Raw genomic sequence first — 23120 nt, 5'->3', positions numbered from 1 at the left:
GAGCCATTAATGCGGTGCTCTATAAGCAGGTGCATTACGGCTGCTGCGGGATAATGGAGGCTTTAAGTGCTGCCCAAAAGGACCTCTCCACTGCTTTTACCTGCCTGGAAACAATAAAAGTCCCACCATTTGGGCTCCAAGCTGCTCCGCTGCTGTGCTGCTGCTGCTGGGCCCCCAAGACAAACACCCATGTTGCATCATGTCCGAAAAACATCAGCTCCCTTCTATGTTTCATATTCATTCAGATATGAGGAGACGTTTGATGTCACTCGAGTGCGTGTGTGCAAACACTCAGATGTGGCGCTGGGTGCTCAGAGGTCAAAGTGAAGGTCGAGGAGGATGACAGGACGGATGAGGACAGAGTGTACGATGGGGTTTTTGTGGGTGGGACGGTGGTGGTGGTGGTGAAGCTGCGGGAAAGCAAGCCACCCGCTGTGATGCGGTCAGTGGTCATGTGACGTGGAGCAGGTCGTCTCTCGTCGTGTTCACAGCGGACCTTGATTTAAATGTCCATACAATTAAGGCACGCGGTGAATGCCAAGAGAGACCACCGCACACAACGGGCAAACTCGTGTTCCTATTGGCTCAGCCTAGCCGTTGGTCTTAGCCTTTGGTCTATATAGCCTTTGGTCTAGCTTTGGTCACAGACCAATGCTGCAAAACCAAAATACATTGGCCATTTCCAAGGAAATATTGGGATATTTAGATATTAACTTATATGTGTATCATTTAAATGTGCATTATTTATTTACATAATATAAATATAAAACAATACTAAACATATTATAATAAATGTATATGAATCTTTTAATAATAGCTGGGATTATTTTCAACCTGAATGTTTGATTAAAATGATTGTACCCGCATGACTCCACTCCAACCAACATGAAGTACTCTAAGCGTCTATTAGGGAATGGCTTCCTGGAGTGTTTTGCAAGCACCGTGCCGTGCTGTGCTGTGCTGTGCTAAACACTAAATCTGCTTACGAGCGCCTCCTCTGGTCAAAAGGGGTACTACAGTGAAATGCCTCCTGGTAGGGAACAGCTGCCGAAAATACTTCCTTTTCACAAGATATAAATATTAAAGATTATTTTTTTTGAGGGGGGGGCACCGCTGTTTTCAGTTTGAGACTGACTTCCTATTTTAGTTACATGCCAAATGTATGCGCTCATGGTTCCTTTTATGGAATATTATATTGAATATGTATTGTGGTTGTTATCACTGAACTGCAAAAGTGTCAAAGGATTAAAAACAGTATAATACTCACACAGTACTAATAATTGTACAATTATTCCTTTTGTCTCCTCAGCATCACTGAAATAAAGTTCAATGGTTTCTTTGTGTGTTTTTCATGTCCCCACTCTTAGGAAAATAGCTAAAAATGCTTAAAAACTATTTTATTGTTGTATTTCCGAGGCAAATAAAATATACACACATTGTTGGTGCCGTGTGATCTGTGGCACTCTTGGAGCAAAGAGGCATTTAAACGTCGACCTGTTTGGAGTCCGTCGGTGGTGTTCAGCGACGCCATCCTGAGAGCGGCGGCCCTTCTGGTGAGGCCAGCGAAAAAGACAGATGATGACGAGCGGAGGGATGCGTTTCCATGGTGACAGCACAGCCGAGTCAGAGGGATGGAGCACAACAAAAGTTTTTTGGAGGTGTTATTTCGTGTGCATGAAGCAGCAACGGGCTCCGTGAAACGGGGAGAAGCTGAGCGCCAAGGCCGGGGTGAACCTTTGGTGGCCACGTGACATTTAGGAGGTGGTGACGCCGCCACGAGCGGTAGTGTTTGCTTCCTCTCACTTCATCTTGTTTTACGTGAACACCACGTTTGACTTGCAGCTCAGATCAGCTAAATCGGACCTGAGGAACCGTCGGAACAGATGAAATGAAACCCGGAGCTTCCGATAGACGAGGTGTAGCTTTCCCGTGAAGTTTGAGTTTGAGAAGAGTTGACTGAAGCTCAGGAAGTTGTTGGGTCACTAAAGTGGCATTCACGCTAGGAAATGTCCGTAATAAATAAACAAAAATTCTTCTAAGAAGGACAGAACCCCCCGCCCCCAGCGGGGGTCACTGGAAGGAGAACCCAGACGCCGGCAGGCCACCACACCACTGGCTGATGAACTTCAGGACGTCCTGACACTCGGGACTGTGGCTGGTCTGCAGGACACGAGAGACACGCCATCATTTTCATACCATGAAACATAGGAATCAAATTAGTCACAGTCCTCAAATGAATTAATCACAATTAATCAACATTTATCACTATGTGTGAAATATGCCCATGTTTGCTGTATTTTATGAACAGAAAGATAGGACACTAATCTCAAGATAAAAGATAGAAGACATCTGATATGTTCATGGCTGGAGCACAAAGTCTGAATCCCACTTAACATCTGAATCCCCTACAAATGGCCAGCAGGCCGCAGTTTGGACACCGGGAATGTAGCATGCCTGTCCCGTCTCACCTTGGTGGTCATGAGGAATTTGTTCCAGTCTTCTTTGTTGGCAGCTTTTCCTGCCGAGGAGAAGTCCACCTTGTTCCTCAGAACGGGGTAGCCTGAAGGCGGAACACATTTCCAAGGTCGTGGTTGGTCAGGCAACCAGTGGACCTTTGCTGCTCTTTTGGTTTCATGTGGCTTTTTAGCATCCCAGAATACCATGCAATGTGTGTGTGTGTGTGTGTGTGTTACCGGTAAGAACACAAGGCAGCGAGCGTAGGCCACTGTTGGCGTCCACCAGCGAGGCTTCGTACGAGTTCCTCTCATCCCGTGGAAGAACCTGTTCCAGCCTGCCGTACACGGCCACCGTCAGGACCCAATTGCGGATCTCCTCCCGCTGGGGGTCCTGCAACACACACATTACACAAAGGCAGGTGATTGTGTGTATTCGTGTGTGTGTGTGTGTGTGTGTGTGTGATGGCTTCCTTACACCGACACAAGGCTTGGTAGGAAGCGGAACTTCGAAGGGAATATCTGTGTCCGAAAAGTCGGAGTGATCCAGAGAGTCCAGGCTTCCCTCAGCGATGGCCTGACCCAAAGCAGAAGAGACTTTTATTCATGTTTGTATTTGTTGCGCAATATAGAGCGTATTGTAACGTGGCTGTACATAAGCATATCATATATCACACTTCATGTTATGGAAGACCTCTTGCTGTTAGGAGCAAAGGAGGAGGAGACTCACATCACACACATCCAGGAAGTGGTTGAGGAAGATGAAGGCCATGTTCTCCCAGCCAGCCGCCTGTCAGGAAGAAGAAGACCAGCAGCGTTACCCTGAGAAAGGCCAGGTCCACATGCTGAAAACCCAAAGGGGGCGAGGGCCACCTGATATTTGTAATGCTAAGAAGTTGCTGTGTACTCTTGTTCAAGAACAAACTTTATGATGTCAGTGAAAAAGCAAAGTTATCGGCCAGACTGAGATGGTGGGGACATGTCCAGGGGGGAGATAGTGAATATCTTGGTAGAAGGATGCTAGGTAGGAGGCGTAGAGGAGTTTAAGGATGTAGTGAAGGAGGACATGAGGGTAGTTGTTGTGAGAAGACAGATGTAGAAGATGGGGTTGGATGGAGGAGATTGTGGCGACCCCTTGGAGGGAAAAGCCCAACGAGGAAGAAGAAGATGGCGGTGAAGACTATTTTTAGTGTCAATATTAATTAATCAATTAATGAAGTGGAATATTTTCATAAAGCATAGAAAACCTCTTTTTTAATTTTTAAACCATTATTAGAGCCCTGTAGACATGAAATAACACCCCTATAGTTACTTTTACACTCCTATTATTCTTTGTTTACAACACGTTTCTCAACTGTAATGCGCTTACTGATCAGAATACGACTTGTCTTTCAATATTTTTGTACTAATAATAGTCCATAGTCAATCATGACATGTCAATCATCAACAGCGGTCACTTGTTAATTAAATAATTTTCAAAAACATGCAAATATTTAAACCACGATGTAAGCTAGGGATGACTTCACAGTTAAGGTCAAGCCAATAAACAGTCACGGGCCACAAATGGCCCCCAGGCCGCACTTAGGACAACCCTGCTTTAGAAGATGGAGACAGGCCCCTGGGTGATCAGGCCAGGAAGTGCTCACCCTGCAGGCCAGGCCGGCCTCGTAGAAGGCTCGGTCTGCGGGAACCAGGTCCGTATGACGCAGCAGCGACACGCACAGCTTGGCCGATATGGCGGTCTGCCAACACACAAACACACAATCACACAATCACACAATCACACAAACACACAAACACACTCTGACCAGGCCTGCACGGCGACACCAAGAACATAACAGGCTTCCGGCGGTCCAAGCGGCCCCTCGTCACGTACCAGCTCTTCCATCCCGGCGGCGGCGGCTCGGGCAGCGTAGTAGTGCGAGATGAGCAACATCTGCTCAAAGTCCTCGTGCGCCACAGAGTTCTCCCCCGATGACTTGGACAGGCTCTCACACTGACGTCACACACGCACAAAACAACACACGACCTTTAGGCAGAGCTGTCAAACATGCCCGTCTTATATAATAACATGTTCTAGTGGTGGACCCGTGGTTGTCCTCATTGCGTTTTCGAGGTGACAAGGTCAGGGCGGCGGTCCTACCAGCTGCAGCAGGACGTTGCGGAGGTCGGCCCAGGTGCGGTACGACTCTGGAGCCTCGGGGAGGTGAATCATGTCCAGGAAGAGGCGCTTGTAGATGTTAAAGTTCTGAGAAGGACAAAAACCTTTGGTGTTTTGTAACTTTCATCATGTGTGGGTGGGGGTGTGTACCTGTGGGTTGGGGGGCGCTCCGTGCTGCACGTAGAGCTGCAACGCCTTGACAGGGTCCCCCTCCTTGATGAGGTGCGTGGCGTACAAGGCCACGTACTTGTGGAGGATCTTGAAGTTCTGAAACGCCAGCGTGCATCAGGGACATTTAAACGGGGGAGTGTACGTGAGCACTTGGCACCAAAACCTTCATCAACCTGTTTGGACGCCGTCTCCAGACATTTCACCCACTGGCCTCTCTCTGCATACATGTCCAGGGCTGCCATGACGTCCACGCCCACCAGCTGAGCAGTTTGAAGGACAATGTGATGGCCGTCCAACCAAAAGCATCAAACGTAAAAACTGAGTTAGTATTCAAGTTTCCATCTTTTGTGGTAAACAGGGCTTAAGGTTGGTGGAATATCTTTTTATTTCATGTTTATCTAAGCACATTGGACTCACCGAGTCCACTTTGCCCTGGTTCTTCAGGTGTTCCTTGTACTTCTGGTCCACGTAGCTCTCATACCTACAGGAGAGAAGGGCCATGAAGAGCTCCAGAACATTCCAGAACGTTCATAGACCACACATCCGCTCACAATAAAGACGTGGTGTTGCCTTTTAGGGACCATGAGAACCTTCTCTTCTCATGGTGGAAATGGTACGTTTTGTGCTTCTCCATCCTTTCTCCAATCTTAGGTTTAATGTATAAGTCAACTGGGGAGGTTAGCTAGTTAGCTCGGTGCACGCGGCGGCCGTCTCATGTGCCTGCCGTGATCCCATAGCCTGCGCCATGTAATGATGATGTCATCAATGAGGTTTTCTACAGCACTATTCGAGGCCCCCGAAGTGAAGCCATTGTTATTCATTCACTGGTGATAGGCTACATCTGTAGTCAAAGGTGCCCTGGGGCAGCGGAGGGAGCCAGGATCGGACCAGCCACTTTCCGGTTTCTGCACAACCTGCTCTACCTTCTGAGCCATTGCCCCCCCAATGTGATGTAAACAAAGACCAAGAGTGTTATCTAATGTCTCCAGGAATCTATGGATATTAAAGCCTGTACTTAGAAAGACATAAAAAAATATTCAGTTATTAATATTGGAAGTTCCCTCATCACAACCGTGTCTGGAACCAATTAACCGTGATAAAGGAGGGATGTGTTTAGCCTACCTGGGCTCCAGCTCCTTGGCCACCCTCTTGGCTTTGTTCCACTCCTCCCCCTCGATGAGGACGTCAATGGCCTCCTTGACCAGGCCCACGTGTAAATACTGCTCGGCAGCCTTGGGTGCGACACATGAAGACATGAAGGACGCTCCCACGGAACTAATCAATCTGTGTGTGTGTGCCACAGTGACCCACGGTGTTGTACTTCCTCAGCTTGGCAAGGCGAGGCCCCACCACTTGAACCACCTTCACCGCTCGCTCCTCTCCCAGGAACTTGATTGACAACTCGGCAGCCTGGACACACAACACAAGGCAGTACGTTCAACTGGCACTTTCTATGAGCAGAACCTCAAAAACGGAGATGTAGCGAGGAGGGCCTTTGATGAGTCAGCGATTGTGCTGAACTCCAACGTGCGCATTCAGCTGCCGACCTTGCCGACCTCCGACAAAGCAAACACAAGCTCCGCCTCTGATGCAATATTTGCTCCCTCTGGTCAAACCGCCAACTTATTGATGGGGACAACCCCGTAACCTTTGCTTTAGCAACGTGATGACACCCGCACATTCACACTTCGGATCCAACAGTCAATAAGGAACAATATCTTGGCCTTTTTGGCCTGCAGCAGGAAAAAAGATCGATTGACCTTCATGTGACACACTTGACCTTTCCGACGTCATCATCCACCTGCCGCTGGAAGATGCTAAACACAACGCAACACACACGTGCACAGAGCTCGGAAAGGCTTACCTTGGTCCAGCACTTCTCCATCAGGCCTACATTGGGGTCCTCCTTCATCTTCAGGTAACACTCCACCGCCCGGGAATATTCTCCAGACTGCTCCCATTCCCGCGCCTGTTCCAGCAGACCCTGCACACCTCTGGAAGCACGCACAAACACACATCAGCTCGATGGGCGGGGCCTGGTTGACATGCTGCTGTCAACCGATGATGAATCAACACACGATGCTTCTTTTGCTGTGATGCATTTCACACAAAAAAAGCCATGTCTATTTTTAACCAGGGGCCTTAAAGCCGCAGCCTGCTGGCCAATTGCGGCCAAAGTCATAAAAAAAAACCCACAACCAATTAAAGGAAGACACCTTACTTCACCCTCGCATCGCCAGCGCTTTCACTGCGAATGGAAGCCATTTTTCTGAGACCCGTACATTGTTACCAGACGCTGCCTGACAGGATGTAAGGCGCAGCGTGCTAATAAAAAGTGTTGAACCTGCACAACGTCAGCAGACATCTTATTAAAAAGGAAAACTGCACTTTTTTCATCATCCACAATCCTCATGCGAAACATTAACACACGTCTTTCTCTTTTCTGTGCGCTCTAAACAAAGAAAAACAGCTAAGATGAGGTAGCACATCATAAGATACACACATTCCTCCAACAAAACCCTCCAAAAACAAATGAAATGTTACATTTACGTGACCTACATAATAACTAAGCTAGAGCAACAATGCTACTGTAAGAGCTAACACCGTCAACTACAGTACTTTTCTGACGTAGTTACACATCGCCTCATGCCGTTATGCCGTTGTTTTCTTTTCCAAATCCATACAGAGTCAAATTCAGGCTGGTCTACGCGACACTAATATCGGACACTGATACTTTGAGGAAATATACTTCACCTTAAAGACAGCAGAGCTCATAAAATAAACAATAAAAGTCACCAGAGCAATTAGAGCTCTCAAAAATAATACCTTCATGGTGGAAACTAATTTTTTAAACATTTTTAGTGTCATTACATTACATTAAAATACTGAAAAAATGTCATTATCCCCACATAGTGGCACATGGTGATTAATCATGATTAATTCATTTGAAAACTGATGCAGCGGTCGCTGCTATGGGCCAGGTGGAACCACAGCGCCCAGGAAGGAAGCTTAAAATGACAAAGTACCGTAAGTAACAGGTTATTATGGATGTATCTGCTACTGTATGGTCACAGATTGTACATGAAATTAGAAAATGTCGTTGGAGGTGTTTTAATAGAGGGCTCCGATACCGGAATTGGCCGAATAAAGCCATAGCGATATGAACCGATATCTGATTTGTAGGTCGCTAATGCCGTGGGGCATCCTGACGATCAAGCGTTCCACTCTTCCTTCGTGTGATTCCTTTCGAGAAGGCCGTCCAGGCTGTATCCCAGCAAAATAAAAAGCAGGCGCAAGCAGCATGCAGAGTTGAATAATTCAGCGTGTTCTTGCTTAAAACCAACATCTTCCTCTGTGGTTTCCAAGGGTAACGTTTGATGTTCTCTCCCACGAGTTGTTAAGAGGGAAGATGAGCTGCGGCTTGGCAGCTACCAAATGTGTCCTGGTTGGGCTGAGCTCTTCAAGCTCGGGCTTCGGGGATCCTGCTGGGCCTTCAAGTGACCCCAGGGATTGGAATGGTTGAATCCATGCCCAAGCTAACATCTCCCTGCATCATTCGGTACTGAGGTGATTAGCGGCGGCAGGCTAAAGGGCTAAGCTAGTCGGAGTTCAAAGAGAGTGTGGATGTTTGTTCTCACCGCATGCCCTTCTTGGTGGCCTCCTTCTCATACTCCTCCTGAAGAAGGGCGAGCTTGTTGGGGAGGTACTCCTTGCAGATGCGCATGGCATCGCTCCACATGTCAGCATCCTGAGAAACACAGCAGCTTTACCACGCAGCTTTGAAGGGACAAAAGGAGCTGATCAAGACGTCTCATCAGATGTCACCAGTGAGTGCAGCACCAATTAGTTCTGCAGTTCTGCTTCCTAAAATTACCTTGTAGTATTTAACGGCCAGGTCGGATCTCTCTGCTCGGAGCAGGAGGGCCTCAGCCTTCTGGTAGTCTTTCTGTTCAAAGCAGAACTTGGCATGGCCCACCAGAACCTCCGGGACGCTCTCTGGATCATGGCTCTCGGCCACGCGCTGCGCACTGGCCCAGTCTTTGTTGTGTGCGTACCTGCAGAAGAACACAAAACAACATCTCTCTTTCGTACGCCAATAACTGAGGTAAACATATTTTCATAGAAAACCTCTCGTCTAAAATACGATGGCCTTAAATGCATCACATGGACTCACATGTGCACGGCTTCTTTGGGCTTTCCTGCTTTTATGAACTCCTGCTCAGCCTCTGCAAACTTGCCCTGGAAGCCAACACAGGAATGTTGAGATGACGTACTGTATGGCGGGTGGGGTACGAGCTTACATGAATGGATGGGGGGGGCCCGCTTTGATACATTTTTTCCCCCAATTTCATGGAAATTGACAATGTGAATAAATGTTGGACTAGTCCGGGGTGTGCCCCGCCTCTCCCCCGAGGTCGGCTGGGATGGGCTCCAGCATACCCCAGCGACCCTAGCGAGGATACGCGGCATGTTGGCATGAGAAGGAGCATTTGTGTGGGGGAGTATTTCAAATTCAGAATCTGGTGATGTCATAATATGCAAATTAGATCAATAAATTTACTCCCATTACAAACTTTCAGTCGATGATTTTTTAAATTTACAGTATGCCTTTACCCTGAATCATTTAAGCTACAACCTTTTGAAATAGTAACGTAACAGAAAAAAGGGTTGAGAATGAATTAATTTTATTTTTAGACTATGCCAAGGGCCGTGGGTGTAAAACGACCCCTAGAGTGCATGTTGGACACCTCTGATTTGTGGTGTGCAGCATGATGGAGAAATACCTCATCTTCCAGGTACATGGCAAATTTGAGGTGGATCTCCGGTATCTTGTCCTTGTTTGAAAGACGAGCCAGTTCGAAGGCAAAGTCGAATAAACTGCATAGCAAAAGACAGAAGACGGTGGTTCTCGTCATGGTTGGAGAAGGCAGCTCATGCTTAAGTCGGCGGGCCTTGCGTCTTACAAGCTGTTGGATGCCGACTCGATTCCGTACTCCAGCAGGCCAAACTTGGTGAGCAGCTTGACGGCCGCCTCTCCCCCGAGACTCCTGGCCCACAGGTAGGCCACCTGCTTCTGGGCGTTTGCACCCCCGTGGCTCTTGGCAATCTGACACACACACACACACACACACACACACACACTTGTTTTGTCAAGCAACACGTGTAGATATGCTAACAAGTAACCGGTACACATACTTACATCTTTGTGATACAGGTGAAAAGAGCAATTATTAATTATTAATTAATTATTGCTGCTGTTTTTGCTGGTTTTTCATTTTAAATTTTCCAAATATTTCAACTTTCTTCTTACATAATATTTGCACATTTTCTTTCTTACAACTTTATTCACATATTATAACTTTTTTTTCAACCAAAGAATAACTTTTTGTTTTGTTGTTTGTATCTCATAATATTCCAACTATGAAAAAAAATGTCTTTAATATTTCAACTCTATGCTACTAAAATAATAGTTTACCTCATAATATTAGTAGTTTATTTTCCTAAAATTGTGCCTTTGTTTCTTGTTCGTGTGACTTTTTGCTCTTAATATTTTGACTTTATTCTCATACAATTACTGCTGATTTTTTTCAAATTTCCAAGTATTTCAATTTTCTTCTTGTAAATTTTCTTCTAGTAATTTTCACTTTGTTCACATAATATTTGGACTTTATTGTTGGACTTTATTATTATTCCGCAACCTAATTTCCAAAATCACAACTTGATTGGTTATTTTTCTCTTAACATTTTCAATTTCTCCTGTTTTCTTGTTGAGTTACATTTTTAGAATGTGCCGTGACCGCAAATTGCCGTTGGGCCGCACTTTGGACACCCCTGACCGACTGGAAGTGGAAAGTGAAAAAAATCTCTGTCTATCTCCGTCCAAACAACGTCCAGGAGCGCAAAGGAACGTGATGGAGGTGTGTACCCGGTATGCATCCTCCCACATGTCATGAAGTCTGTACATGTTGACAGCGGCCTTCCAGTCGTCAGCCTGCATCAGGTGATGTTCTGCCTCTGAGAACTTGGACTCGCCCTCCAGTTCCTGCAGTCACCACAGAACATAAGATCCATCCTGTAGCCGGGAAGGACGCAGCGGACCCGGGGCTCACCTTGGCCAGGTGGAGGTGGGTCTCAGCCAGCAGGTCGGGATGATGTTTGGCCACCAGGCGGACCACGTCGTCAAACATCTGCTTCTTCTTGTACATTGTGATGGCCAGATCAGTCTGGCTCACCGTAGAGAACAACCTGAAGAGAGAGTCAGGTGTTGGGGAAATTCTATTCCTCCGGGAGGTAGAAAGACAAAAGCTACTTCTACCTCTCAGCCTCCTTCAGTTTGCCATCTTTCTCCATCTCCTGAGCCCGGCGTATGTAAAGGTCAGTGACTTCCTCCTTGCTCATGCACTTTAGGGCCAGCTACATCACAAAAGCACCTTTGTTACCATCAATAGAACAAGCACGTGTTCAACACATGAGGATATACTGATGACCTTGTGAGCCTCCTCCCAGCATCCTGCAGCGGTGTACATGTCGATGGCGTCTTTGATGTGGCCCGCCTTCACAAACAGCTGCTCCGCCACCTGCAGGACGCAAGGCAACCACATTCAGCAGCTTCTTACAATCAATGTTATGCAATTTCTGTCGCTCATTGGATAACCAAGAGTGGCTTGAGCCAAGCGGTGATGGACAGATTGGAGATGGCAAGGAAGAAACAAAGTGAATGTGTGCAAGCGGCACATTTTGCCGATTAAAAAGTGGCATGTCATTGCTTCCTCGGTGAAGTGGCAGGCATGCGTACGGCTGGTCTTTATTGTCATACTTGTCATACAGACAATTAGGCTCTCCTGCAAGATGCACAGGTTGTGGAGCAGCGAGCTTGTTATCTTAATTACTTTGCCGAAATGTTCCTGTGGCGCAAAGAGACGCAAATAGACGACTATTTTCAGTCTGGCACCGTCTGCAGAGGCAGCTTGGCTCAGCTGAGCTCATCAGAATGGCCCTGCCTTGCTTTATTCCTCGCTTTGTGCCGGCGTCTGATCTTGTTCTCCTCTGTCGTCGTCAGCACTTATTCACACCGCTGTGACAAACTTCCAAACGCGGGCTGCTAACGGCTGTCAACATGACATCTGGTTAGTCAAGTCACGTCTGCGGCTCTTCTGAAAACATCAGCAATAGCTGCCCCGTGGGGAAAGAGCTTAGTTAGTCAAACATGTTGAAAGCAGGCTAGCAATGAATAGGAAGTAGGTGTCGTGTTTCCGGTGTCAAGTACATGAAATGAACTTCACGCACCTCCAGCTCCTGCATGGAGGCGTAGTGCTGCGCTATCTTCAAGCAGTACACGGCGGCGGACGGATCCTCGTTTAACTCCAGGATGTGGACCGCTTTCTTCCACTGGCGAGCCGCGATGGCCGCTTCCACGGCCTTTATGGAGCAGCTGCAAAAGGGTGAAGATGGAGACGGGACTTGGAACGTGTGCTCAAGTCTCAAAAGATATTCAATGATTTCTTTTTTATGCTTTAAATAAAATTACAGGGACTGTTTGCTAATAGCTAATAGACGGCATTTTAAAATATATAACACCACCGGCTGGCATATGGCATAGCGGTTTAAAAAAAAAAAAACATACTGAAAGGGAAAAAAAAAAACGGAAACATTCGCTCCCAGCCATTTGTCATTTTTGGAATCTACCAAAAGAAAGGTTGGACCCTCGGGAGAAAAACAGCTTTCACTTTGACACAAATATTTTTTGCTTTTGTGACACACCCTACCCCCAATCCACCCTGTGGCGCTTCTTGAGGCACATTTTGCATGGTGGAATACTCTCGCAAAGGCAGGAAGTCCCACACACGGCAGACATTGTTGTTCTGGATGCTGCAGCGGGGGCGGAGCTTATTATAAAGCAAGCATCATCCATTATCACATACTACAGTATTAATTGGCCCTGTACCCTAGAAAGCGCCCATGAATGATATGGGAAAAGGCCGAAATGATACTGTGTCAAAGCCCAGATCAGTGATACTGATAAAATATAGAGTTTAACCATGTCCAGTATCAGTCCCCATAGCTGTCCACTCAGAGCGCGCTGCTCTGGTATCGTGCCTGTGAAACAACCAATCAGAGAACAGCACACGAGTGCTTAGTGCCTAGTGCTTCTCCAGTCACCAAAAAACCCAAACTTTGATTAATGGAACTTTAATTGTCAGACATTGATAAGATAAGACTGTTGATAAAATATTACTGTTGAAATATTTTTGCAATTGTTGTGTTTACACTGTTTAGATATAACACATGTAATAAACTGAACATTTTCTGGAAACAAAATGGTCTTTTGATTAAATAGTATGTGATAATAAGATCATCACATGGTTTGTCTGGTATCAGGCCCAGTATCATGCCCCCGCGTGTCAGTATCAGCCGTATCAGTCAGTATCTGATACTGACACTTGGGGGCATGATACCTGGCCTGATACCAGACAAACCATGTGATAACCTATAAATACCGATCGGTGGCCGATTAATCGGAGCACTATTTATCAGTGTTCCAACTGTGTTTATTTTGGGTAAATAATTGGACAAAATGAGCTCGGCAGTTGTCCGGAGTGTGACCAATCACAGTGGAGTGGCCATACCTGGGGGAGTTTTGTGGGTGGGAAGCAGGAAATGAATGCATGGAAACACAGAAGGAAGAGGTGCAAAATCTGGAAAAACCTAGAAAGCTTTCTACACGGGTTATCGTATGTAGCTGCTCTACGGAGTCCACAACTCAATACAAAGGCCAGAAAATGAGCATAGTAGGTCCTCTTTAAACTGCAAACTAGCCTGGGAGTCATCCTTCACGCTCCTCATCTGCCCAAAAAGTTGCCAGGTCACTCATCCCCAACAGCGACCCCCCCGCACATGACGTACCCGGCTTCGATGAAGTGGGTGATGGCTGCGTCCATCTGTTTCTGTTGGACCAGGTAGTCCCCCCAGGCCTCCTCCAGTTTCACCACCTCAGCGGGGAAGGCATGGCGAGCCAACTCCACGGCTGAAGGATGCATGGACACAGTCAGACAGTAAAAGCTGCTCATTTTTACACACAATCAACGTGTGTGTGTGTGTGTGTGTGTGTGATGGTGATGACCTACCTTTACTGAAAGCAGCTCCTTTGCAGAAGCACTCCAAAGCTCTCTGGTGGTTGCGCGTCTTCTCGTACAGATCGCCAGCCTGGTCAGCAACACACACTGATGCTGGAATGTTCCTTGACTTGTTGTGTACTTGTTGAGTACTTTGCTACCTGTTCGAAGTACTCGGCCTTGACGAGGCTGCTGGTGATGCGGCTGACCGTGTCGCTGTTGTTGGCGATGTTAGGCTTGCTCATGGCCAGGCGGGCGGCTTTAGCAGGAAGACCCGCCTTCAGGTACAGGTTGATAGCACCTTGGAAGTCTCCCTCGTTCTCCTTGACCTCGCCGGCCGTCTCGTGCTGACCTGTGTCCGTCAGCCACTGGTAGTAGTTCCTGCGCAGCGTCTCCAGCTCTGGGTGGCCCTAATTTCAGTTAGCAGGGAGCACAACAAGAGATTTACACAATTAGTCAGTAGGCAACTAATCTGGATGAAGGATCACAGGCTGAGGGCGCAGTACCTTGGCCTCAGCCACGGCGATGCATTTGTCCCACATGTGGAGCTCCTGGTACATCTCAATGGCCTCATCGATGGCGTTCTGCGACAACACGCACATTAGAATCACCGTTCTAATTCTCACCAGCAGCGTCAACATCTGACAGACCTGCTCCACGTAGTGCATCTCCGCCAGCTCAATGTTCTTATCCAGCATGGCCATGCGCACCTGCACCTGGTAGAACGCCATCCCGTCACCGCCCTGGATGAGATGTCATTAAACTTTAGTAACTGGGTAAAGACATCGCCTTGTTAAGCTTCACCCACCATTTCTTTTGAAACCTTCTCAGCTATCTGGTTTGTCTGGTGGAGGTAGCGAAGAGTGGAGACGTCACCCAGAGCTGCAAAACACCTGCAGCACGATGGAACAAGGTTAATGGATGGAATCATGTCAACAGGATGTAGCATCATACAAGACTACTTCTTTTTCAGCACTGGGGGAACAAGGGAGATGGGGGGATGCTGTGCTGTGCTAGCGTGTTGTGACAGTGTGTGTGTGCATGTGTGTGTGTGCATGATGCAAACCTTTCTGCAATATGCACCTGGCCGGCCTCAAGTGCCAGATTGCGGAGCGTCTTCCACTTGGCTTCGGTCTCTGGCGACATCTCTAGAGTCTCAAGGAAAGCTGTGACACTGCACACACACACACACACACACACACACACACACACACACACATTATGTTCCTTAAAGTTATGTTCCTTTTTCTTAACTTTTTCTTAACTTGCAATATTATGAAAAACACAACAACAAATAAAGTTGTCATTTTTGGAAAATTAGGCTTTGGAAAGAAAATATATAACATACAATATCATGTTAGAAGAAAGTTAAAATATGGGAATAACATAATTACGAGAAGAAATACACAAACAAAAATGTTACAAGAATAAACCTGTAATCCAGTATAATGAGTTTGGACACCCCTGGTTTAGATTATCTAGAGCAGTGGCCCGCAGGACACTAGTTTGAGGCCCCTGCCTTGATATGAAAGTTTAATGTTAGTGCGGCCCGCGCAAGTTTGATATGGATGCTGTATGGTATCATGTACCCAGAAAAAATTATTACGTTTGATTAATGTTCATGTTAAAGGTTAAATAACTGTTAATAGTTATCCTCCCTATCCGTGTGGAAGTGGTAAGTTTTTGGCTATTTAAGTTTAAAGGAAATAACTTGAAGACTACCGTTTTGGTCGCTAGCTCTCTAGTTTGCGAGTTAGCGTGTGTCTCAAGACCCTGCAGTTGCGCAATATGTTGTAAATAAAAAGAGTATAAATGTGACTATAGTCGTGTTTTGTCATGTCTACAGGGCTCTAATAATGCTCTGTTCATTTTAATCTGAAAAAAATAATTTGTCTACCCACCAACTATATGTGGTTTCTTAAGTTTTTATTATTTGCCTTTTTATTATTATTATTATTATTATTATTATATTTATCTATTACTGATTGATTTGTTTTATTTATTCTTGATTTGTTTATTTATTTTTCATCTTATTTTGTGTAGAAAAATAAAAAGATATTTGAGAACAGTGGAATGTTTTATCAGAGCTTTTCTAGTAGAAAATTGGAACCAAAGCAAAGTTTTTAACATTTTTTTGTTTTTAATAAATGCGTTTTTTTTTTTTGTAAACCTGATGCAGCCCAGTCTCACCCAGACCCGAGCTCCAGTGGCCCCCAAGTAAATTGAGTTTGAGACCCCTGATCTAGAGGAAGCTTACGCTCCGTAGTCGCCATCGTTGTCCGCCGTGCCGAACTCGATGAGGCTCTCATCCAGCGTGTACGCCACCATCTTGACGCCTTCTGTAACAATCACGTCCGTCTTCCCCTCGGCTCTCTCCAGGTCTTTGATGTCACCCTGCCAAGGCAGACCGAGCAGACGTGTTTCATTCGTTCATTCATTTTCTACTACATATCCTCACGAGGGTCACGGGGGATGCCGGAGCCTATCCCAGCTGAGTTATTCCTTCAAAATGCTGTCAACTTTTTCTTAGGCTCCATTTTGGGTTACCACGGTGAGAAAGGCTGTTGAATTGAAGAAATAACTCATGAAAAAACAGGAAGGTGGTGACCATGTGGTGTCTCGCTGCCACACCGGGTCTTTGGGAATCAGGTCCAATGAAGGTCAAAGTAACCTTAAAGGAAAGCGGCACTGACTTTTGCCCATCAACCCCGATGCTTATGTGAGACATAAACACATGTTCCCCTTTTCTGTACGTTCTAAAGCTACGCTAAAAAACAAAGTTTTCTGTATGAAACGAATTAAAGTGATTTCTTATCAAAAAAGTGTCTGTTTTGGTTAGAGTTGGACCAAATTAGTGGTGCTAACCAAGGTTCCACTGTATTCAGGCACCGTGAAGGCCTTAGGACTGCTTGCTGGTCACCTTGATGGGGAACATGGTGATGCTCTCTGGGCTGTCGATGCTGTACCAGATGCAGAGGTTGCCCCGGTTCTGCGCCACCACCACGTCACTGCCGGGTACCCACTGGACGTAGGTGCAGAAACTCAGCAGCGTAGTTTTCACACCACTCTCGATGTCGTACAGGTGCAGCTGGAGAAGAAACACCTACATCATCATCATCATCATCATCATCATCATCATCTCTGGCTCCCGGCCTGTGCATTTTTCCCCCCACTTTTTGCTGAGGTTTCATTCTCACCCGCAGCTTCTTGTCCCGGAAGAGCAGTTTGCAGCCGGTCTCGTTGAGCTCCAGCCAGTCCACCTTGGAGTCATGGCTGATGGTTCCCAGGTTGGATCCTGCCACCAGGTCCACTGAGAGGGCGAGAAGAGGAAAGTGCAGCTTAACCTCTTGGAGGTCACTCCTGGTGGTGTTGCGTTAACTGGCGTTTGTTTTTTAATTAAACAAGCATCCAGAGTAAGCAGTTTTTTCCTGCTTCTATGGGATGATTATGATATCAGTTATATGATGCACGGGGCCTATATTAGCTTTTTAATTCAAACCGACTGTGGCCCCTGAAGACAAACCATACACAACTCCAACAAAGTATACTTCACCGGTTACACACACACACCGACAGCGATGGTCTTGAGGTCGACCAGGTACGCCAGCTTTTTGTTGGTGTCGACTCCTTTCTGCTTCCTCTCATTGACACGCACACTAGACACAAAAGTCATTAAAACGTCATTAAAACCCAGAACCACACCCCCATCTAGTGTACACAAGTGGAAAGACAAATTCAACTTGGACTTCCTGTTGTTTTATGCTCGCTGGCCTCCTGATAGGTAGCGTACCTGATGAGGTGAGGGTTCATGAATTCTGTTCTGACGGACCCCAGCACCTGGTTGTCGCTGTACTCCACCAGGCTCAACTCCCCGGCGTTAAAAATCATGCACACCTGCAGCACAATGAACAACACAAGCTTCTATTGGTCTCGTTTCTTTTAGCTGCCAGTTCAGGGCGGTTGGTGCAAAAAGTTTTTTTAAGTACTTACCGACTCATTTTCGAAAAAGAATTTTTCGTTCCCCCCACCACCAGGCCATGGCACCTGAGAAATAATCCAATTAGGAGTCAAATCAACATAGGGACATTACTATTGTACTGATAATTATATCATAACTGCCACGGTTGAGACTGAGTGGAAAAAAGGTTCTCCTCCCATTCCATGTGGAAGTGGTAGGTTTTTGGTTTCTTTGTGCTTTTTCCCCGACTCTGTTTGGAATACTTTCTTAGGTTTAGAGTAAATAAATTGGATAAGCTAACTAGCTTGAATTACTATTGAATGCTACTTGGCAGAATTTCATTTATCGCGGTTGAGTCTGGAACCAATTAACTGCGATAAACAAGATATGACTAATCAATATGAGATTGTATTCATATTTCTGTTCAGATATATTGAGGGTATATAAGGGGCCCCGTGGGTACTGTTGTAACTGTGATGTGGCCCTCAAAAAAAACCGCGTTCCCCTTCGTGTAACCAGTACTTTCATTGCAAATTGCATATTTAAAATCCAAAGGCCCAACTTGAACATAATTGCACACTGTAGCAGGGGCGTATTTAGTCATTTGGGGGCCCAAGGCAAACCCAGTCATTGGGGGGGTTCATTTCATTTTTATTTTGGTTTCATTTTTTTCCAAAAGGTGAGTATATCAGCTAGTATATTTTTTCCTACTTTTGAAATCTGATTTATCTGTCAGTTTAAGCTGCTCGTTACATTGCCATGCTTGTTCACCCCGTCCCAAAAAACTATAATATTCATGTTTATCATCCACTAAGTCCTTAAAATCCTGCAGGGTTATTATTATTATTATTATCTAGCAAGTGAATCCTCTCTGCACTTTTACTGTAATTGATAAGAACACAAAGCAACATATTATACAGATAGCTAAGAAGGCACGTACTTAAATAGAGTACAGTCGTATGTCTACTTTCCAAACGAAGCCGTCGATCCAATGAAGAAGTCAAGACGTTTTGACGGCGTGAGCACCCACCTCGCTCAGCTTGTTGGCCTGCATGTCTCCCAGCAGCAGCGTGTCGGAGGTGTGCGCCACCAGGTAACGGTCCTTGCCCATGATTTTCACCTCTTCTATCTCGTAGCCGTAGTAAGACTTGAGGACCACCTGCGCCCCCCCCGAGAGGTTCCTCACCACAACCTGCAGAAGCCCGGCAAGGACATGCAACATCTCCAAGGTTGTAGCTTCATCTTAAAGTAAAGGACGGCTTTGAGAGAGGACAGCAAAGAGATGAATGACCTGGCTCAGCCCCACGTAGGTGACTTCAAACTTGTTCTTGTAGATGGTCCTCCGCAGGCAACAGTCGAAGAGCTCCACACCCCCACAGAGCGTGCCCTGTCAACACCAGCAAATAAAGGACATCTATGGTATTGAGACATCAGCACACGGTGGATACTTACAGCACAAAGGCGAGACCCATCCTTCTTCCAGGCCAAGCTGGTGATGGTGTAGAGGTTGGTGATCTCCTTGGGCCTGGCCTCGTCCCACACCCCCCTCCTGGGAGCCCAGTTAAACACCCGCAACCTGCACAGGAAAGACCAGCGCTGCATAAAAAGTCTGGACGGAGGACGCCGTCGCTCACCCACCTGTCATAGCTGCCCAGTACCACCGACTGGCCGCTGGGGCTGCTGGCGGCCACCGTGAACTCCCGCTCGCTGCGGTCGCGGCTGTAGTCGAATGTTTGCAGAAGGTGACCTTCTCGGCTGTAGGCCACCACCTTCTTGTCACAGCCTCCCACTACGATGCTGTTTGCACCCCAGGCCAGGGCGTACGGGGGGCACGTGTGCATCAACAGCTTGCCCTGCATTTGAGAGAACACTACTTCATTAGGTACCCTATCGAATTACATCCAATACAAAAAAATTACACTTTTTTGGAACTTTGCCCATCATCCACAATCTTTATGTGAAACGGAAACACACGTTTTCCTTTTCTGAGCTAATGATGCATGGGATTCTATTTCCACAACAAAAGCCTCTGAAAAAGAAAAAACTCCTCCAAAACGCCACCAATGTTGCAATTACATCACATGACCAGGGCCTATTGAATATTTTGTAAAAAATCTTTCCAGATTTTGTTCTTATAATATTACTTTATTCTCATAACATTTGGACTTTATTCCTATATTTTAACAACATTGTCGTCAACCTAATTTTCAAGATTTGTTAATCATAATATTGGAACTTTTGAAAAAAAAGATTTTTTTAAATTTCATATTACAACCCTATACAACTATAATTACGTTATTTTTCTGGGAATATTACAAGTTTATTCTTGGAAAATTTTAACTTTTGTTAGTTTACATTTTTCTCTTACAGGTTTGATTTTATTCTCATAAAATTACAGCTGTTTTTTCTACTTTTTTAAAATGTGCAATCTATTTAAATTTTGCTCGTGTAAATTTAGTTGTCGAGATTTTGTCTTTTTCCCATATTTTGACTTTATTCTTGAACGGTAAAAAGGAACGATTGCTTTTGATTTACACTAATTAATGAAACTGATGTTGCAAATTTTAGAAAAAGGCATTTAAGTTCTGGGGGGGGGTTCATGGAGGGTGTGTTATTACCTGAGACTCCCCCGAGCCTTCATCATCAAAGAAGTAACGAACAACGTTCCCATTAGCGTGACCACACAGGATGCCTTTGCCAGAAACACTGAGAAAGCAACATCAAAAAGTAAGAAGATAAACTTCAAATAGACGCTGGCCTGCAAAAATGATTTGTGTGAAAAACCAACAACTTACTTGGATGCCAGCGAGACAACACAGGACTCTGTGACGTAGATGGTTGACGACTTGTTTGTCAGAACATTGGCAAGGCGAACCTGGGAGGAATCATAAATAAACACTGATGGGCAGAGGCCAGGCGCTAATCAAACTGCAGCTCCACGGTGTACAAAAAGTACGTACTCATCAAGCGTCATTACAAAAATAATCACTGCCTTACCTTCCCTTCCACCAAACCGTAAACGATGGTGTGCTCTGCAGGCCACAGCAGACACGTCACAGCGCTCTGAAACAACAATTCCACGGCCTTTAGCCCCACGAGGACACAACAAAACGCACGTTTACTGACCGTTTGAATAAACTTGTTGCAAATGGTTTTCTTGTCCCCCCTGGAAAGGAGAAAAAGACGTTAGAGCAGCACATTCTGTACAAAGTGTATGTTTTGTTTTTGTTTACCAGTCCTCTCCAATCCTGTAGACATAAATGATGTTGTCGGACTGGCCGATGGCTATCCTGGTGGAGTCTGGTGAGAACGCCATATCGTTGACCACGTAGCTCTGCTTCCCATACTGACACAAGACACACCGGATGTGGGTTACACTGGGTGATGGACTGTGGGGGTTGCCAATTGGCACCCCAGCCTGAAATATAATCCTATATATATCCTCTTTGTTTTGGTCAGTTTACCTCAAAATGAAGGCGGCAATAAGTGCAAATATTATTTGAAGATGACAAAAGTAAAGGATGAGGTGAACAAAATGAGAGAGGTTAAACAAAAGATCCATGCGGCCTGACCACCTTCCTCACGGGATACCCTGCCACACAGATCCTTGAGGCAATTAAAACAGGTACATACATACGGATACCAGAAAGTCTGAACATTTTCTTCATTATTATGAAAGCTATATGAAATGGTCCGCCTCAAATCATCCACCCTGCTAGAACAAGGGTGTCCAAACTATGACCCGGATCTAAAAATATCATTTAACTAGCAGCAAAAATTTCCATTTGTAAATAAAAAAAAATGCTATAATGCATTATGTGGTGATAATCAAGAGAAGGCTCCACCTGAAAAGGAGAGCCATAGGTCACCGGGTGCAAATGATTCAGTGTCCCACCTTGGAATCGATGGGCTTTGTGGAGAACTTGTCCCTCCTCTCTCCCTGTTCGTCGTACAGCAGCACCACTCTGTCCACAGTGCAAACCGCTAATTTGCTGTTATTTGGGGCCCAAGCCATGCAAGTCACTTTCGCCGAACCTTCCTAGGATACATAAAATAAAACCATAGACAGAGTAAGATGCCGCATTGCTTAGGTTTGTCCACCTCTGCAGTACGTCAATGACGCCGCCATATTGGATGGGTCAGGGCTGTGCTGTAAATGAGTAAAGTGAAAAGTGAAAGTGAAAGTGAATGTACTTAATTTCATTATGCACCTTTCGAGAAAGAAATTCAAGTTCATTCCTATCATGTATGTAGTCACACATGCACTAGTATACTTGGGAAACTGTTATTATTATTATTTGTCGAAAGGTGCATTAGCAAAGTAAGTACATTTACTTGTATATATTGACAGCAACCTTGACCCATCCAATATGGCGGCGACGTTGACGTACGGCTCAGCCCTCGAAGTGGCGCCTGTCTATGCATAAAACATAAAATATCCACTAGTATCTTAGGCGTCAGTGTATTTATCAGATGTAAAGGGTGGCGCGAGTGTTAGTAAAGGTAATGCAGCACCTGTTGACACACATTGGGCCAATACCACATGCATTATTTATATAGAGCTTTTCATTTACCACAAATATGTCCGAAGACGCTAACTGCATTTTTATTCCAGCAGGATTGAGTGTGATTAGAAGCAAATCAGCACCAAGTCGACGCCTTAAAAAATCGCTGTCGGCGTCAGCTAAATTAGCTCATGCTAAGTGGTATTCTTACCTGGGGGGTTAAAAGTGTCTTTAGGTGCTTCAGCTGCATGTTTGTAAACCTCGAACGGCCTCGCTGAAGTTGAAATGTGTTCAGTTAGATGGTTTTGGTGTTGAGCATCTTGGAATAACAAGATGTTGTGAGCCTACAGTTGAGGCGTCACTCGCTGCCATGGAGGCTGAGTTTGGCTTTTGCGTCCTCGGAAGTCCAGACTTTTTGCTATGGGAACAGTCGCCATCTTTACGACGTCACGATGAACCTTACGAAAGGTTGTCGTAATTCAGACGCCAGCGTTTTATTTTCGTTTCAAATTCAAATGTATTCTAAAATGGCAGTTACACTCTTGCTGTTTAACAAAATAAATACAAAAAGACAAACATGTTTGAATTCTCGTTGGAGGAAATATATCCGGGTACTGTGACAGTGCACCGTGGCGCTGACTGATGACGTCGACAAGGCTCACTATTGTTGAGAAATGGCGGCCTTCTTGTAAACACATTTGGTCTCCTTAGTTACCGCTGACATGGGAAAGCTAGCTGTTTTCTCGAACAGTTGTTTGC

General features: G+C 45.6%; 1 protein-coding gene across 1 annotated transcript; it reads right to left on the bottom strand.

Annotated features, from left to right (window-relative positions):
* Positions 1-1380: 1380 nt before the first annotated feature.
* Positions 1381-22878, bottom strand: ift172 (intraflagellar transport 172). Its single transcript, XM_058065419.2, has 48 exons — positions 22573-22878; positions 21752-21895; positions 21090-21202; positions 20983-21022; positions 20854-20919; positions 20652-20731; positions 20475-20562; positions 19495-19709; positions 19309-19432; positions 19148-19243; positions 18887-19048; positions 17889-17942; positions 17689-17792; positions 17469-17554; positions 17096-17208; positions 16819-16986; positions 16156-16292; positions 14965-15072; positions 14707-14791; positions 14549-14641; positions 14405-14482; positions 14060-14308; positions 13911-13989; positions 13690-13810; positions 12073-12217; positions 11274-11363; positions 11102-11199; positions 10896-11031; positions 10712-10828; positions 9750-9892; positions 9570-9663; positions 8960-9024; positions 8660-8840; positions 8424-8533; positions 6650-6779; positions 6097-6195; positions 5908-6017; positions 5203-5266; positions 4959-5045; positions 4765-4881; positions 4597-4701; positions 4330-4449; positions 4100-4195; positions 3184-3243; positions 2932-3030; positions 2694-2847; positions 2469-2560; positions 1381-2160 (listed from the first exon to the last, which is right to left on the bottom strand). The coding sequence occupies exons 1-48, from the start codon at positions 22609-22611 to the stop codon at positions 2071-2073; spliced, it is 5244 nt and encodes a 1747-aa protein (XP_057921402.2). The 5' UTR covers positions 22612-22878; the 3' UTR covers positions 1381-2070.
* Between the last annotated feature and the right edge of the window lie 242 nt (positions 22879-23120).

The sequence above is a fragment of the Doryrhamphus excisus genome, linkage group LG11, assembly GCF_037039965.1.
Source record: "Doryrhamphus excisus strain RoL-2023G ecotype Guam linkage group LG11, RoL_Dexc_Guam_v1.1, whole genome shotgun sequence".
NCBI lineage: Eukaryota > Metazoa > Chordata > Actinopteri > Syngnathiformes > Syngnathidae > Doryrhamphus > Doryrhamphus excisus.
Note: the sequence above shows the minus strand (reverse complement) of the source record. Positions and strands in the feature narration are given on the sequence as shown.

Bases quoted from the DNA above. Each gene is read 5' to 3' on its own strand.
- ift172 (XM_058065419.2), bottom strand. From the start codon at position 22,611: ATGCAGCTGAAGCACCTAAAGACACTTTTAACCCCCCAG. The intron at 17,943-18,886 runs GTGGGTGCTCAC...ATTATTTCTCAG, and splicing joins AGGCCAACAAGCTGAGCGAG to GTGCCATGGCCTGGTGGTGG. The intron at 3,244-4,099 runs GTGAGCACTTCC...TCTTCCTGACAG, and splicing joins AGGCCGGCCTGGCCTGCAGG to GCGGCTGGCTGGGAGAACAT.